This window comes from Thalassophryne amazonica, chromosome 6 (assembly GCF_902500255.1).
Source record: "Thalassophryne amazonica chromosome 6, fThaAma1.1, whole genome shotgun sequence".
NCBI classification, from domain to species: Eukaryota; Metazoa; Chordata; class Actinopteri; order Batrachoidiformes; family Batrachoididae; genus Thalassophryne; species Thalassophryne amazonica.
In genome coordinates, this window is record NC_047108.1 from 45,766,680 (window position 1) to 45,784,601 (window position 17,922).

Consider the following 17,922-nt stretch of genomic DNA (forward strand, 5'->3'; position numbering starts at 1 on the left):
TGGTCCCACCTTGTCTTCTGACCTCCACATCAGGGATGTTACTAGGACTGCTTTTTTCCATCTGAGAAATATAGCGAGGATCCACCCCATCCTGTCCATGGCTGATGCTGAGACCCTGATTCATGCTTTTGTTTCTTCTCGACTAGATTATTGTAATATTCTATTTTCAGGGTTACCACAGCATTAGGGGTCTTCAGCTGGTTCAGAACGCCGCTGCCAGACTTCTGACACGTAGCAGAAGGTCTGAACATATCACACCCATTTTGGCATCTTTGCACTGACTCCCTGTCTCTGTGAGAGCAGATTTTAAGGTTTTGGTTGTTCATGGACTGGCACCATCTTATCTGGCTGATCTGGTGGAACTCTACATGCCAGCCCGGGCTTTGCGGTCGCAGCATGCGGGACTTCTCTGTGTTCCCAGGGTGAAGAAGAAGTCATCAGGTCAAAGAGCTTTTTCGTATCATGCACCCACCCTGTGGAACAGTCTTCCTGTGACCGTGAGGCAGTCGGAGTCTGTGGACATTTTTAAGTCAAGACTGAAAACCTATTTTATTCTCTTTCTTATGAATAGTTTTTTTTATTTTTATTTGTTTTATTCTTTTACTTCTGTTTTTATTTATGTATTTGAATTATTTTTTTTAATTAATTTTTAATTATTTAATAAATTTTATGTTGACTTGTTTTATGTAAGCCGCCTTGAGATGGCTTTTTCTGTGATTTGGCACATTATAAGCTAATTAAATTAAATTAATTAATGCAAGCTCGAGAGATACCACCCCAGACACTGTCCAAGCTTGGCCTGTTGGACTTTCCCTACAGTCACTGGAACTTTTCCCAGGGTCAGTCCAAAGACTGGGTTTTAGTCATCTTCAAATACACCTTGCAATGCAGTGGGACTCAGCATAGTTCCCATCTTAGTTCAATCACCAGCTTCAGTAGCCCTAAACCTTATAAAATTAAATATAAAGCAATACTAAAATACCCTCAGCTGTATGAGCATTATGTTCTTTATAATTTGCAGTTGTTTAATTAATTATTAAGCTCCTAGTCTCTTACATACAATATGTACATGTTCAAATCATCTTTTGTTCATGTTGTGCAAATCAAGGAATATTTGTAGGTCACCCTCTGTGTATTTGCAGGTATTGAGACAAATTTAAGTTTACTTTGAATTAGCAGACATTAGCATGCACACTAACATCCACAACATGTCTTGTAAATAACTGCAGAGGTGTTATCGCTTTTCAAAAACAGCGTTCTCCATTTTAGAAGTCTTTATTTCTCAGTAGCTTTTACATAATATATGACACTAGAGGTTATAATTTACAAACAAATAAAATGGAGTTTTGCAGCTAGCTTTCAACCTGTGACGTCACCATGCTAATCTCTGCAAAATGTCTTGTAAATACGTTCAGAGATGTTATTTAGTTACAAAAACAGCGTTTTCAGTTTTGGAAGTGCTTATTTCTCGCTCGCTTTTACATAATGAGAAACATGCATATAAACACACAAAACAAAGGGGTTTTGGAAAAACCAGCCACTGACGTCACAGTGCAGCTCTACTCTGATTGGCTCCCACCCCCTGCCATTCAAAAACAAACAGAACAGAATGAAACAGAGTGTGATTTTTTAACCTCTTAAAATAGGTCGAAGTTAGCCATCTGTGAACATGTCCAAAGTCTCTGTACCAAGAATGTTCTCTGTAAATTTAAAACTTCTGGCAGTAATAGGACTAAACTTATGCTGAGCCTCGACCACATGTTCAGACGGACGTAAAGGCTTCACAATAACCCGATGGCCATATTTGATGGCCTTAGATAAAAATCAGGTGCATTTTTATTTTAACAGCCTCAAAGGCCACCATCAGTACCCTTGCAGCCCCTCCTCAGCTGCGGCCCATACATTTGGAATCACTGTTCTGTATGAAGAAGCCTTTTGAAAAACAAAAGGCATTATGATAAGGATGATATTTTTCCATCTGTACACAGGTAATTTAAACTCCTTTTTTTACTATAGATATATTTTTTTCTGTTCTATGCTGTCAGTTTGATGTAGTGAAGAAAATAAGTATTTGCCTCACTATATTTATGTGTTTGAGTACAGAAGTTGTTGGGCGAGTGCACTTTTGCTCCAGTGGGAGGCAGTGATGTTTCAGTGTCGTATCAGTGAGGAGCTGTGTTTCAGGTGGATTGTGTGAGCTGCCTACATGCTGTCTGTGGCACTTCACTGCTGTGCTGCCTCAGCGCTGCACTATAAGAGGCTTTCACACACAGGCTTAGGACCCGATACACACATGTGTCCTTTATGCCCCGTCACACTCTAAATTTTACCAGCATTCTGAAACATCATCAGTCCTTTTGATCATCACAAAGGTAGGAAGATAAACCCAATTTAATTTAGGAATTCTGGTGTTTCTCTTTAATAGTGTTGTATAATAATGATCATATCAATTAATAATTCATCTGATAATCGTTGTGATTACATAATTGTCAAATCTCTAAACTTTTGAAGCGTCCGTCATAATTCTTCATTTTCTTCAGATGTCTGGTTTTTGTCTGACCAACAGTCTGACCAACTCAGCTCAAGTTGAAAAATCTAAATATTTCATGAGGTGGAACCAAAGAATGATAATGATTAAACTAACTGTCAGTTTATTTATTTTCTAGTGATCAGCTAAAGATTGCAGCTGTAGCTCAGAGGCAAGTTGGCATTTTAGTTGTACATGAATATATTTTAGTTCATGTACATGTTCATGCACAATTTAAGCTGTAATTAATTGATAAACTGCACAGCATCCGGGACAGCACCTCCTACCCCCTGAGACCCCTGGGGTGCACCACAGAACGCCACAGGAGGTCTTTCCTACCTGTAGCAATCACACTGTGTAATTCCTCCTCCTATGCAGGATGAATACATGAACAGAGTTATTCCGTGATGCAGAGGTAAGTGCAATATTGTCAAACATTTGTGCAAATGTCTTTAATCACCACCACCACCAAAAAAAAAAGTTCACTGTTTCGGATCTCTGGCAAAATAATTTCCTTCAGGATAAATAAAGTTGATCTTATTACGCCCGCCAAGGATGTAATAAAATCATCAGCGTTTATTTGTTTGTCTGTCTGTCTGTTAGCAGGATTACGTAAAAACTTCTACACAGATTGGACCTCATGTATCAACGTTGCGTACGGCGATATTTGAGCATATATGGGGTGTACGCCAAAACGGCTGTGCTACTTGGCATTTATCAATGTGGTCATTGGCGTACAGTGCACTGAAAATATACACCAGGTCGAGAGGTGGTGTAAATTATACACCAAAATGAACCAGCGCTGGAATCCACATAAAAATGAAAATGATCAACATGATAAACAGTGCCATCATACAAATCAATGCATATGTTACATAAATAACACTTTCTTGATTATACTACATAATAATCAATACAAATCCCACTTCTGCGGGATTGTTGGTCTCGAGCACGATCTGTGGCCACAGCGCTGACTGCAAAGAAAGCGCTGCGTGCCTTTTTCTCCAGACTTCGAGCCTGGAGCCAGAGCAGCGCTGAGCTTAACGTCATGTGGTGTGATCGTTTTAGACAATGAAATTGATAATTACAACTGTGGTGTTGTCATTCCCTTCGCCCGTGCTGCAATCAGGTTTTGTCGTCTCCATTCGTTTGTTACAATAAAATAAAGAAATCTGAAAAATTAGGCGTGTCTTATTAATTGAGCTAGCAAATATCCACATGTCAAGAATTATTGACGTGAAAAGAGAATACAGTGGTCCCTCGCTATAACGCGATTCACCTTGCAGTTTCGCAGATTTTTTTAGTCCAATTTTGCATGCTTTTTTTTTTACAGTGCATTGTGGTCTGCGTGTCTGTTTATAAGAATCTTCTCGCCCAGAAGAAAAAAGAGCGCCAACAACTACTCATAACTGTGTTTGTCACTCGGAAACAGACACCTGCAGCGAGGTGTGAGTGGAAAAAGGCGCGACAGTGGCGCGGCGCCAGGACAAAGAGGCGCGATCAGAGGAACTGTGAAATACTGGTCAGTCACTAAATAATTTCTTATGTGTCCAACCTTGTAGGTTGATCGTTAAAATTAAATTTGTTAGTTCTAAAAGCCATCATAATTATTTATAGGAAAACATTCTATTTTTATTTCTCAAACAAATGTTTGGGCCTGAAAACAGGTTGGTCTTATTTCTCTACAAAGGTTTGAACTTTGAGAGTGTTTACTCATGAGAGAAAAGTGAGAAAATGTTCATGCCTGATTGAGAAAAGTGTATAAAGTGGTTTTACAGCTTTGAAACGTCTATAATAATTGTAAAAAATAAAGCTGACTACTCCGCGGACTTCGCTTATTGCGGGCTATTTTTAGAACGTAACTCCCGCGATAAACGAGGGACCACTGTAACACTTTTTTGATTATACTACAAAACAATTAATACGACGGCCGCTTTTGACACTCTATTGGCACGCATCGTGATTGGTGGAGTTCTTTTTCTTTGCCGTCTTCCTGGCTTCCATGTCGTAAAATGAGGGTGTGTCTGAAGCGGAGTCTGAATATTTATGGGCGTGTTCATTATAATTACAATTGTTTTCACCCGCCGCATTTATCAAGGTCACGTCGGGCGTGTGCCGGAAATGGGCAGGTGCGCACTGCTTGATACATGTCACGGCAACTTTGGTGTACTTCAAATTTACACCGTAAATTTACGCCACAAGTGCGCAACATTGATACATGAGGTCCAGTTTGACTAAATTTTCAACACAGATATATATTAGGCTCTGGAAGACTCCATTAAATTTTGGAAGTGATTCGGATCTGGATTCTGGATCAATATTTCACTTTATACAGGCTTTGAAGGATTATATCAAAACTACTTCACTGATTCTCACTGAATTTGCACCACAGATAGATATAAGGACATGGAAGACTCCACTGAATTTTGGAGGTGATCCGGATCCAGATTGGCAGACAGAAATCTCTGCTCTTGTTCTTATTCTTATATTCTTCTTACATTGCTCTCAGGAGACAAGAGATACTTAACTTACATAACTTGCAGTATCTTTTCAAAGCATTACTGGAATGAAGACAGCAATAAAAGATCTGTGCCAAGTTCCTTGGGATGATAAGATAAGAGTGTTGTATAGTTTGGCAGAGTTTCATTCATATTGTGTTGAGAAGTGGAGTGTGGCTTATCAGGTGGATCATGAGTTGTTTGCCCATTGTGTTTTGATGTGTTCATTTTAAGAGGAAGTGGACTGAATTGACTGAAGTACTCTTTCCCATTTTTTCCCCACTTCTACATTCTTGACATGTTGGCTGATTGTTTACACAGAGTATTTGAACAAAGCAAGGAGCTTTGTTAAATTACAATATAGTGATATCTCAAAATGGGAATTGATAACACTTGATCAATATTGATGTGATTATCAGGTGTGCTTATTGGTTCAGTTCCTTTTTTTGATTCCCTTTTCAATTCCTGGTCAATTTTTGTATGGACAAATGAAGTTCTGCAGATATTTTCAGCATCGTTGCAGCTGTTATGTTGGTTACGGGAGTTTGACATTATGACATAACATCTGTAACTATGACACATGAGCTTCCAACATGGAACTGTCAGAAAAACATGGTGGCATTAATAAGAGGAACTGATCATGTCTGATACATATGATTGTAATGGACTAAAAAATCTTGAACCATTTCTCAAGTGGAACTGGTTCTCAGTTCCTATCCCTGATGATGTCCTGCTGAGGTGCTAAAGAAAGTTTAATATATGGGAACTTTCTGTGGAAATTATTTTGGTGGAAAGATGCCCCACACAGGGGGCGCTGCCAAGGACTTTGGGCACCATGAAAAGAAATCTTACTGGGCCACCCCACATGTTATTTTTTCAGCATTATAATTGTATTCAGGGCCTCTTTGTACCCTTGTCAATCATGGATCACTAGAATCCTTCTCCTTATTCTACCCTTTTCGGCACCCCTGCCCCCACTTTTGCCTGAGTCGCAGGACAGCGGCTGTGTGTTGCTTTATTTTTGAACAGACCAAAAAACCTGCGCGACAAATACACAGGCGAGCGTCTCCATGTAGTCTCTGCGACTCAGAATGTGTGCAACAGGTGACACAACTTGTAAGGGATTGACACACACGTTTTATTTTACATGATTACAGAGGAACAATGCTTCTGAAAGTGGTCTAGTGAGTCCATCAGCCTCTAGCCACCCAGCTCTGCAGCTGGGCTGGCCGCATATTTTCCAGCCGCGGAGGAGCTGCTTGAACTGGAGTTATTGTCTTTACTTTTGCCAAGGACGTAAAAAAAAATCATTGTCGTTTATTTATTTTTTATTTGTCTGTCTGTCTGTTAGCAAGATTATGTCAAAACTACTGCACTTAACGAAGTGCAATGAATCCCAAACACAACAAGAAATCTGGACTTTCTTTGGCATCATTAAACCTTCGAGCAGCTTCATTCATGCAGCTGGCGCTTCGTCAGGATTTTTAAACTGAACGAATGCTGCCGGAAACCTCAATTTGTCCATATATTTTGTTTTGCTGTTGTTCTTGACTGCTTCTTATCATTTGCTTAGTTTTTGTAACATTAGCGTTTAGTTCGACTTTGTTCGACCAGCTGAATGTTTTCATACAGTGTAGAAGCCGGTTTGTGAGTGTTGCTGCTGCTGCATTCATATACCTTTGGAAACTACAGGGCAAACTCAGCCTGTTTACTTGGATTTTTTTTATTTGGGTGGGGGGGTCAGCTTCACTGGGCTCAGGCCCCTTATGTAGGCCAGTTGTATTTTCTTAATTAACATATTTCAAAACATTGAAATGGCCATAGGCCAGTGGGTAGTTGTCCCTTTATCCAAGGGTCAGAGATTGAATGCTGTTATTTCCTGTTTGTGATCTCGGTGTCGCCAATCGAACGGCCTCCCCTAAAAATAATTTCACCCTGCCTTCACTGCGCATGTGTCATTTCTGTGCGTCAGCTGCAGTTCACCAATTATCACCTCGTTTCTGCTTCAGACTGCACTCCAGTCATCATCTATCTCAGCGACAGATATCTGAAGTTTTTGTACAACAATCATTTCCACATAAATTCAGCATTTCATAATAAAAGAGAGAGGAAGCGATCAGAGCGCCACAGCCAGATGAGCTGCTGCTGCTGCATTCACTGTGCTTCCGTCATTTCAAAGTGTCAGTAGCGACTCACTGATTACTGCCTCGTTTCTGTTAAAACTGACTCTGGAATGATTTAAGAGGTTTTACCTTGTCATCAGATGGTTAATAATCCCATTATTCCCTTTGATCGCTTTGGGTGTAGAGACTCAGTCTCAGATGAGCTGCTGTGGCCCCAAATGACGCATGCACAGTAAAGACAGGGCAGACCAATTTTTAGGGGGGACCTTTCGGTCTGTGACACCGGAACCCAAATTGCCCCTGGAGTTGAGATCAACACATTGACTGGAAACTCTTTGTTCTGGTGTATAAATGTGATTACAAGTTACGCTGGGTAAAGAAATGGGGCCAGTACATAAAATGTAAATTAGCTGTCTAAATTATCCACTTTATGTAGTTTTTCATGTGGTTCAACACAGTTACTTTTGAAGCATCTGGTTCAGTTTGTCTGGTACAACATGTCCTATGCTGTTGTGCACATTTTGATGTCAGTACCAGGAAGTACTGTCTGACATTCTTAATCTCATGTTTTAATCTCAAACCCAGATGCCTTAAGGAAGAACAAATTAATCACCCATGTTGTGCTCATTCTGTTGGAGGGTATCATACAGATGGGTCATTGACAAAAAGAGCACTGTGTGTGTAGCTATTGTTTGTCTCTATAGTAGTTGTTGCTGTCAAGTGCACAGATTTTGCATTGACTGGAATTCCCAACCTTCATCACCTTCACATGTGGCTGGTGGTATTCCAACAGCTACTTCAGTCCTTTTGCAAATATCCAGTGGTCTTTTTTTAAATATCATACATGTTACATTGACTTCACTTCTTCATGAAGAGACATTTGCTGCAGGGCCACATTACTTTTGCACGTGGTGTACCTAATAAACTGGCAACTGAGTGTATATTTGTAATCAAATATAGCAACCTTTGTCTGTCTGTCTCACTCTCTCTCTCTCACACACACACACACACAAACATGAAGTTGTTTGGTTGCATTCTGCTAACCACACGCTTCTTGTTTTGAATTTATTCTGGGGGCAGGCTTCTACTTAAAGCTTTGATTCAAAGATTTGAATACTCCAGAGTGAATACTCCCCTTCAATATTAAGTCACCCCTGTCCCTAGAGACTTTTAAAGCCTCTTCTTTTCTCTGGTGTTTCCTAAATTAGCAATTGCATCTCTATTAATTTTTTAACTATTCTTTTACCCCAGGGGTGGGCAATCATGTGCCATGAAGGGCCGAAGCACTGCAGGTTTTCCTTGCTACCAATCACCTAAGCAGGTGATCTCATTAATGTTCAGGTGTTTCAGCAGGTGATTTCATTGACAACCAGGTGGTTATGTTCAAGGGAGAAGCTTATCAGCAACCCACCTGCTGAGGTGATTGGTTGCAAGGAAAACCTGCAGTGTCTTGGCCCTCGTTGCCCACCCGTTTTACCCTTTTTTAGTTCGTCTTTTATTTGTTTCATTGCCTGTTGCAATTTTATTGTTAATTTTAATTTATTTATTTAATATTGGAGGTAACTTGGTGCCCATTTTTCTATTATGTACAGGACTTTGGTCGACTGCTATCATTTTAAATGTGCTTTACAAATAAAGGTTGAGTTGAGTGCCTCGGCTGCAAGCTTTGCTTCAAATTATGTGATGTTATGTGACATTACCTTAATATCTAATGCTATCAATCGATAACACGGTATCGTAGCTTAGTTTATTGGCAAAGTCAACCATTTTTCAGATTATTATGGCCAGAGTGACAGCAGGTAGGTGAAATTTCTGCAGTGGGCCTGAGTGATACAGTAGTGTTCAGAATAATAGTAGTGCTATGTGACTAAAAAGATTAATCCAGGTTTTGAGTATATTTCTTATTGTTACATTCATGATATGCACACTCTTAAGGCTATGAAATTGGGCTATTAGTAAAAAAAAGTAGAAAAGGGGGTGTTCACAATAATAGTAGTGTGGCATTCAGTCAGTGAGTTCGTCAATTTTGTGGAACAAGGTGTGAATCAGGTGTCCCCTATTTAAGGATGAAGCCAGCATCTGTTGAACATGCTTTTCTCTTTGAAAGCCTGAGGAAAATGGGACGTTCAAGACATTGTTCAGAAGAACAACGTAGTTTGATTAAAAAGTTGATTGGAGAGGGGAAAACTTATACACAGGTGCAAAAAATTATAGGCTGTTCATCTACAATGATCTCCAATCTCCAAGACGCCTGTGTGAAGCTTATTTATTTGCAAGAATCCCCCGCAAAGTCCCTCTGTTAAATAAAAGACATGTGCAGAAGAGGTTACAATTTGCCAAAGAACACATCAGCTGGCTTAAAGAGAAATGGAGAACTATCTTGTGGACTGATGAGAGTGAAATTGTTCTTTTTGGGTACAAGGGCCATAGACAGTTTGTGAGATGACCTCCAAACTCTGAATTCAAGCCACAGTTCACAGTGAAGACAGTGAAACATGGTGGTGTAAGCATCATGATATGGGCATGTTTCTCCTACTATGGTGTTGGGCCTATATATCGCATAGCAGGTATCAAGGATCAGTTTGGATATGTCAAAATACTTGAAGAGGCCATGTTGCCTTATGCTGAAGAGGACATGCCCTTGAAATGGGTGTTTCAACAAGACAATGACATCAAGTACACTAGTAAACAAGCAAAACCTTGGTTCCAAACCAACAAAATTAATGCCTCGCAGATGTGAAGAAATCATGAAAAACTGTGGTTATACAACTAAATACTAGTTTAGTGATTCACAGGATTGCTAAAAAAGCAGTTTGAACATAATAGTTTTGTTTGTAGCGTCAACAGCAGATGCTACTATTATAGTGAACACCCCCTTTTGTACTTTTTTTTACTAATAGCCAAATTTCATAGCCTTAAGAGTGTGCATATCATGAATGCTTGGTCTTGTTGGATTTGCGAGAATCTACTGAATCTACTGGTACCTTGTTTCCCATGTAACCATAAGAAATATACTCAAAACCTGGATTAATCTTTTAGTCACATAGCACTACTATTATTCTGAACACTACTGTATGTCCATTGTCCAACAAAATTTTATTAAAAAACAAAACAAAAACATGAAAAACTTAACGATACCCATCCCACTAGCAATCGCTTAACTAAATTAAATACTTTTGTGAACGTGACATTAACTTTGGGTTCGCTTGGCAGGCTCGATGCATACAGCGGATGTTTTCAGCTCAGGTACTGTAGCATGGAAGAAGTGCTGTTATGGAAAGCTAATTCCGTGTTGCAGTACACGCATTGTACTGTGTTTTTCTTTCAGTTTAATTGATAATGGTCCCACTTTTTCGACAGTTTCTGACGTTTTCTCTGTGGGTTATTTTGTGCTCCCTGCCGGTCATCGTTTTCGTCTCCGTCCGTCTCCATTTTGCAGTCCGTGCTTCGTATACGCTTTACGGCACTCTGTGCATGAATCATGCACATAGTGAATTAAATGAAGCCTCGAGGCAGAGAATTTTGTCTCGAAGCATTTTCGTAACCAAATTACTCAAATTATTCAAGAAATCTTTCAACCCTATTTGGAACACATTTAGATGCATAATGACATTGACAGGTCCCTGCATACACTGAACAAATCATACTTATTTTTTTATTAATTATATTGTAGTAGATTTTTCTTTCTGAGTATTTTGAGAAAGGACTTGTGTACCAGTGAGTTGTCGCCTGGTGATTCATAAGGCTGCAGTCCTGGACAACATCTAAAGAATGTTATAATATTTAGAGTGGTCATCCTAAAATGTCTCTTAAAATATCAGTGAAACTGTTCGTTTAAGATGTTGCCAGTGTGGAGGAATTGGGTGCTGCTTTCTCTTTTGAGGGCGGGCGCTAAAGGGGTAAAATATGATCCATATGATGTAATTTGGCAGGGTCTTTAGTTCCCAAGTTCCTCTCAAAGTGCCCTGAGTCCCTTGCATGGTAGCACACTGACATCAGTGTGAGTGTATGTGGGTGGATAGATGGATGGATGGATGGATATGAGGCATCATTGCAAAGCACTTTGAATGTCTGCTTCAGATGGAAAGGTGCTGCAGAAATCCAGTCATAAACATGCAGTCTTGTGCAGTTTTGGATAACTGTCGATCTAGTGAATAGTAAATGGACTGCATTAAATATAGCGCTTTTACATCTGCATCAGATGCTCAAAGTGCTTTACAGTAATTCCTCACATTCATCCTAATCAATCAATCAATCAATCAATTTTTTTTTATATAGCGCCAAATCACAACAAACAGTTGCCCCAAGGCGTGACATCCTAATGTCACGGTGCTGCCATACAAGGGGTTCACTACACACCAGGAGCAACTAGGGCAGGGGTGGCCAAGTTCGGTCCTCGGGAGCCACATTCCTGACACTCTTAGTTGTCTCCCTGCTCCTCAGGTGTGTTGGAGCAGGGAGACAACTAAGAGTGTCAGGAATGTGGCTCTCGAGGACCGAACGTGGCCACCCCTGAACTAGGGGATTAAGGACCTTGCCCAAGGGCCCTTAGTGATTTTCCGGTCAGGTTGGGATTTGAACCGAGGATCCTCTGCTCTCAAGCCCATCGCTTAACCACTAGACCATCACCTCCCCTAGTAGTGCAGGTCAGGTGGCTATGTGCCGTTTATATTGTATGTATGGAGGTCAAAGGGTAGGTTTGAAGGTGGGATGGATCATGTGTTTGCAGGGTCTGTCATAACTTAGTGAATTAGATATTATCTCTTGAGTGCTCCATCAGAAGGCAACTACAGACTGTGTTCTTTTAATTCCACTCATCCCTTTTTCATCCCACGCTGACCGAAGGCCGAAGGGGGATTATGTCATGGTGATGTCTGTCTGTCTATCCGTCTCAAAAACGGGTATAAGTGTTCTGAAATCAACTCCTCTCACATTTTTAGGAGGAATTTCGTGAAACTTGGTACAAGTCCTTGTTATAGGTTGGTAATATGCATATTGTCATATCGTTTGAGTTGGGCCCATTTTACCAGAGTTATGGCTCTTGATGAACAAATCTAGACTCCATCAGTTTCATGAGTGGGTGCCTGCATTCTGAAATCAACTCCTCTCGCCTTTTTAGTAATTTTGGGAAACTTTGTACCGTTCCTTCTTATAGGTTGGTAATGCACATATTGTAATATTGTACAAGATTGACACATTTTGGCAGAATTATGGCCCTTGATTAACAAACCTAGACACTGCTAGTTTCATGAGTGGGTGCCTGCATTCTGAAATCAACTCCTCTCGCCTTTTTAGTAATTTTGGGAAACTTGGTACAATTCCTTCTTATAGGTTGGTAATGCACATATTGTAATATTGTACAAGATTGACACATTTTGGCAGAGTTATGGCCCTTGATTAACAAACCTAGACACTGCCAGTTTCATGAGTTGGTGTCTGCATTCTGAAATCAACTGTCACATACCTTGAAATGTTACCAGAATGCAGCAAGTACTTGTACCAAAGCAGAATTTGCTAGTGGAGGATATTGTACTCTCATGGCGCTCTTGATATTCATGTTGGGATTCTTCTATTTTTTTTTTATTTATTTATTTAACATGCATTTTTCTTTTGCATTGTTCTTTTCCCATGTCACAGCCAGTGGGCGTGAGGGACACTATGTGCTGGGAGTCAGTCAGTCAGTCAGACAGACAGTCAGTCATACATTTAATTTTTGAGCAAAAATAAGTTTAGTTGCAGACATTTTTGATTTTGGTGCTAAAAGGTCACATAAAACCCTTGTGAGCACAATAACTTAACTACTCCATTGTCCCCACACTTGGTATGTGAGTTAGGTACAGTATACTGTATTGACTCCAAGAAATCTGTAGACTGTGGGGGTCAAAAGGTCAAGGTCACTGAAGCGTACTTTGTCAAAAAATCTTGTGATCACTAACATTTCCTAAATGCCTGATTGTCACCGAACGTGGTATATGTATTAGGCATGATGACCATAAGAGCTCTATTGAGTTTGTGATCAAAAGGTAAACGGTCACATTCACTGAACTGCACTTTGTGCCTTCTGCAGAAAAGCACCACTTGCCTGTGGTAAGCTTATCAACTTTTGCCCAGGGTACTGTGAATTACTGCTGACTGATGTCACACTAATGCCTCATGTAATTTATGTCTTATGTTTTTCTCTTGTCTTCATAGGATGTCATCAATCAGCAGCAGGCCTTGGACATCTAGCACTTGAGGAGCCTTATCAAACTTTCAGCAGTGTGAATACATGCAGGACACAGTGCGGTGCAAACAACGATCGTGTCAGACTTTTAAAACAGCCCTGACGTCACCAGCACACCTTAACCCAAAACTGATTTCCAATCCTGTTTTCATGCCTTTTTGCTACAGATCTTGATAAAGAGTAATAAGTCTTCTCCACTTCAAACTACTCCTACATCTAGCTCCCTTTTCTGTGTCACAGTGCCCCTCAGAGGGGTGATGCCATTCTTGCTTAATGCCAACGCCTCCTTTAGCTCCAAACAGGAGCTGCTTGACCTACAGGATGGCCCTCTCAGTGGGGAACCTTCTGTGGATGCCCCAAGCCCAGTGGACACCCCCAGCCCTGTGGACTCTCTAGTAGGTAGCCCCATAGGTTTGGGGCCTAGAAGCCCAAGCGGCTGCACAGTTAATGGCCCTAATCGGCCCCATATTTTCACCGGGGCTACATCACTGCCAGGGCAATTGAACGGGGTCCACACACCATGTGCAGTGACTCCTGTGGCATTAAATGTGATCCCCACTGACTCAGACCAGCTATGTGGCTGGGGCGCTCTCGCACCCAAAGCCATCCAGATTTTCAACACCTCTCGTTGGGTATTATTCTTTCTTTGTGTGGCCTCTTTCCTACAGGGCATGATCGTCAACGGTTTCATAAACACAGTGGTCACCTCTATCGAACGGCGCTTCGACCTACCAAGCTACCAGACTGGACTCATCGCCAGCTTCTACGACATTGCTTCTTGTATCTGTCTGGCTTTCGTCAGCTACTTTGGCGGGATGGGCCACAAGCCTCGTTGGCTGGGATGGGGAATATTGATCATGGCTATGGGATCTCTGGTTTTTGCCTCGCCACACTTCACCACACCACCATACCAGGTCAGTCTGCCCGAACACATGGGAATGTGTTCTGCCAATCGTACCAGCCTGTGCCACAACCATCAGAGCAGAGGGCTGCCCAACTATCGCTTTGTGTTCATGCTGGGCCAATTTCTGCACGGTGTGGGAGCTACACCACTCTACACGCTGGGTGTCACATACCTAGATGAGAACGTCATGTCCAACTATGCGCCTGTTTATATTGGTGAGTTTTAATTACTAGTTAAGTGCAGCACTGGATGTATCTGTTAGAACATAAAAAAAAGTTACATTTTTGAAATAGTCGGCATTCTTTCATTGTGAATGTTTTTCAATCATATTTCATGTTATGTGTGTTTATACTGTAAATTATACAATGCCTGAAAAAGTATTCATCCTTTTTTTTTTATTTTACAAGCATTATAATTCTTTCATGTTCTGCCAGTTATTCGGGTCTGACTCACGGTGGCAGATTGGCCAAGCAGCTCAACCCATACTTCCCTATCCTCAGCCAAGGAGCTTTTGTTTTAATCTCTATTTATGGTCAAAATGCAAAAATAACAATACAATAGTAATAATAATAATAATAATACCATATTCGTGTGCCTGAGGGACCATGGCCAACCATCAGCCCACCCCCTTTTTTGAAGAAAGTTGGTTAAACGCACACCTGATTTGAATTATTTTTTAAATTATAGTTTACTAAATGCCCACCTAAAATAAATTAATTCCATGACCACCAGAATATTTTTGAAAAAACAATGTTTTCCCATACTTCCCTATCCTCAGTGAAGGAGCTTTTGTTTTAATCTTTATTTATGGTTATAATGCAAAAATAACAACACCATAATAATAATAATAGTAGTAATAATAATGCCATATTTGTGTGCCTGAGGGCCCATGGCCAAGCATCAGCCCACTCCTTTTTTTGAAGAAAGCTGGTTAAGCGCCCACCTGAATTGAAATTATTTTTTTTAAATTATAGTTTATTAAATGCCCACCTAAAATAAATTAATTCCATGACCACCTCATAGTTTTGCATAAAGCGAAAAACTATGTTTTCACAATATTTTTCTCATCATCAATTTGTCCTGTGCTCTTATATTGAAGACTGTTGTGCAACAAACAGGAAGTGTTCTGTGACAATATGACTAGCTTTGTACAGACAGCAACAAATAGGTTATTTAACTGTAGATTCACCTGGATTTAAACATGTAGGAACTTTTTTAAGTGTCCATGAGAGCCAGAGTTTTCTGTTTTAATATAAATGGCGTGCAAAATGTTTCAGTGATGTTAATTATTATCCATGTGGTTACTTTGAAAACCAACCGTGCACATCACTTTTTTTTTTTTGCCGCGGCAGATATCAGCTGAACACATTTAATGAATGACAAAAGGATGAGGAAAAAACAGATAGATGATTTATTCTTTATTTGTGAGGAAATCAGACATTTTATTGAAATGGGCGCTCTCAGAAACATAATATTTACAATAGTTTGTGCAAACGCCCACCTCCACTTCAAGCACAGTTTTGCGGGGAAGCCCCAGGGTGCTCAGATGTGTGAATACGGTAATGTTATTAATGCATTATGACCATGAATCATGATAACAACAAAATCTGGCTTTTTCTACAAAAAGTTTAAAATTTATACGCTTTAATCTTAAAGTACAAATACCAAGTAATGGCTTTCATTAGTTCATATATTCTATCAGAATACACAAATACATTGTTTCTGGCAGCATTTAGTGAGCCATTGATGTGAGGATGTTGGATCTGCTGTCAAGGGGATGCTCTCTTGGAATTCATCAATCTGGTGCACTTTGTGAGCAAAACTACGAGGCTCATGCAAACAGGAACTTCATGTTCTTGTAAATAATTTTGTGGCATAATAGTAAACATATTGTGTGTGCAAGAGATCAAGTGGAAGGGAAGTAAGAGCAGGAGCATAGACAGTGGGTTCAAGTTGTTGTACCAAGGTGTGGATAGTAAGAGAAATTGTGTTGGAGTCACTTTAAAAGAAGAGTCTGTTAAGAGTGTGTTGGAGAGTAAGCGAGTGTCTGAAAGGGTGATCAATGTGAAGTTGGAAATTGAAGGGGTGATGATGAATATCATCAGTGCATATGCCCCACAGGTAGGGTGCGAGATGGAGAAATAAAATTTCTGGAGTGAGTAAGATGAGGTAGTGCAGATTGTACCAAAGCATGAAAGAGTGGTGATAGGAGCAGACTTCAATGGGCACATTGGTGAAGGGAACAAAGGTGATGAGGAAGTAATGGGTAGATATGATATCACTGACAGGAATGTGGAAGGGCAGATGGGAGCTGATTTTGCAACAAGGATAGAAATGGCTGTGGTGAATACCTACTTTAAGAAAAGGGAGGAGCACAGAGTGACATAAGAGTGGAGGAAGGTACACACAGGTGGACTACATTCTTTGAAGAAGATGCAAGCTAATAGAAATTAGAGACTTGAAGGTGGTGGCCGGAGAGAGTGTAGCTTGACAGCATAGGATGACTTTAGAGGTTAAGAAGAAGAAGAGAGTGAGAGCTCAACAAAGGATCAGATGGTGGAAGCTGAAGGAGGAAGACTGTTGTGTGAAATTCAGTGAGCAGGTGAGAGAGGCACTGGATGGGGAGGAAGCAGTTTTGGACAACTGGAAAAGTACTGCAGATGTGGTGAGGGAGACAGCTAGGAAGGTACTGGAAGTGACATCTGGACAGTGGAAGGAAGACAAGTAGACTTGGTGGTGGAATGAAGATGTCCAGGAAAGCATAAGGAGAAAGAGGTTGGCGAAAAAGAACTGGGATAGTTGGAGAGATGAAGAAAGTAGACAGGAGTACAAGGAGATGTAGCATAAGGCAAAAAGAGAAGTGTCAAAAACTAAGAAAAAGGCATATTGTGAGCTGTACAAGAAGTTGAATGGGAGGAGTAGAAAGGACTTGTACCAATTGGCCAGACAAGGGGACAGAGCTGGAAAGGATGTGGGTTTGTGGACTGAGGGAAATCTTATGACAGGGTGCCAAGAGAATAGTTGTGGTATTGTATGAGGCAATCTGGAGTTGCAGAGAAGTATGTGAGGGTAGTGCAGGACATGTACAAGGATGGTGTGACAGTAGTGAGATGTGCAGTCGGAATGACAGACTCATTCAAGGTGGAGGTGGGAGTACACCAAGGATCAGCTCTGAGTCCTTTCTTGTTTGCAGTGGTGACGGATGAGATTAGACAGAATTCTCCATGGACTATGATGTTTGCAGATGACATTGTGATCTGCAGTGTGACTATAGACCAAGTTGAGTCTAGCCTGGAAAGGTGGACATATGCTCTGGAGAGAAGGAGAATGAACAGTGGTGGGCACAGATAACCAAAAAATTAACTTCGATAACAGATAATGAGATAACTGAAAAGTTATCTTTGATAAAGATAAACCGATAAACCACCCAAAAATGTATCAGAAGTTACAGATAATCGATAACCGATAAATTCCGGTGTTGTCTATGGGACATTTGCAGTTACTAAAGAGCTGAAATTGATTTTTAACACGATCGCTTTTGAAAGCATCAAAAGCAGTAAAAGACCTAAAGAATAAGCAAGAACGTTTGACCATGCTGCCCCCTGCAGGAAGCAGCACAGACAAATCCTGAGAGCACCCACCAAATC

The 17,922-nt window shown here is 40.5% G+C and overlaps 1 protein-coding gene across 2 annotated transcripts in view; it reads left to right on the top strand.

Annotated features, from left to right (window-relative positions):
- The first annotated feature begins 2,251 nt into the window (after positions 1 to 2,251).
- Positions 2,252 to 17,922, top strand: part of slco4a1 (solute carrier organic anion transporter family, member 4A1) — a 93,237-nt gene continuing 77,566 nt past the window's right edge. The window contains exons 1-2 of one of the 2 annotated variants that reach the window (XM_034172121.1): positions 2,252 to 2,372; positions 13,341 to 14,490. In XM_034172121.1, the coding sequence (XP_034028012.1) occupies positions 13,629 to 14,490 (862 nt within the window). In that variant the 5' untranslated portion in view covers positions 2,252 to 2,372; positions 13,341 to 13,628. Of the gene's footprint in view, positions 2,373 to 13,334; positions 14,491 to 17,922 lie in introns of those variants that run through there. The other variant, XM_034172120.1, reaches the window with a different exon arrangement.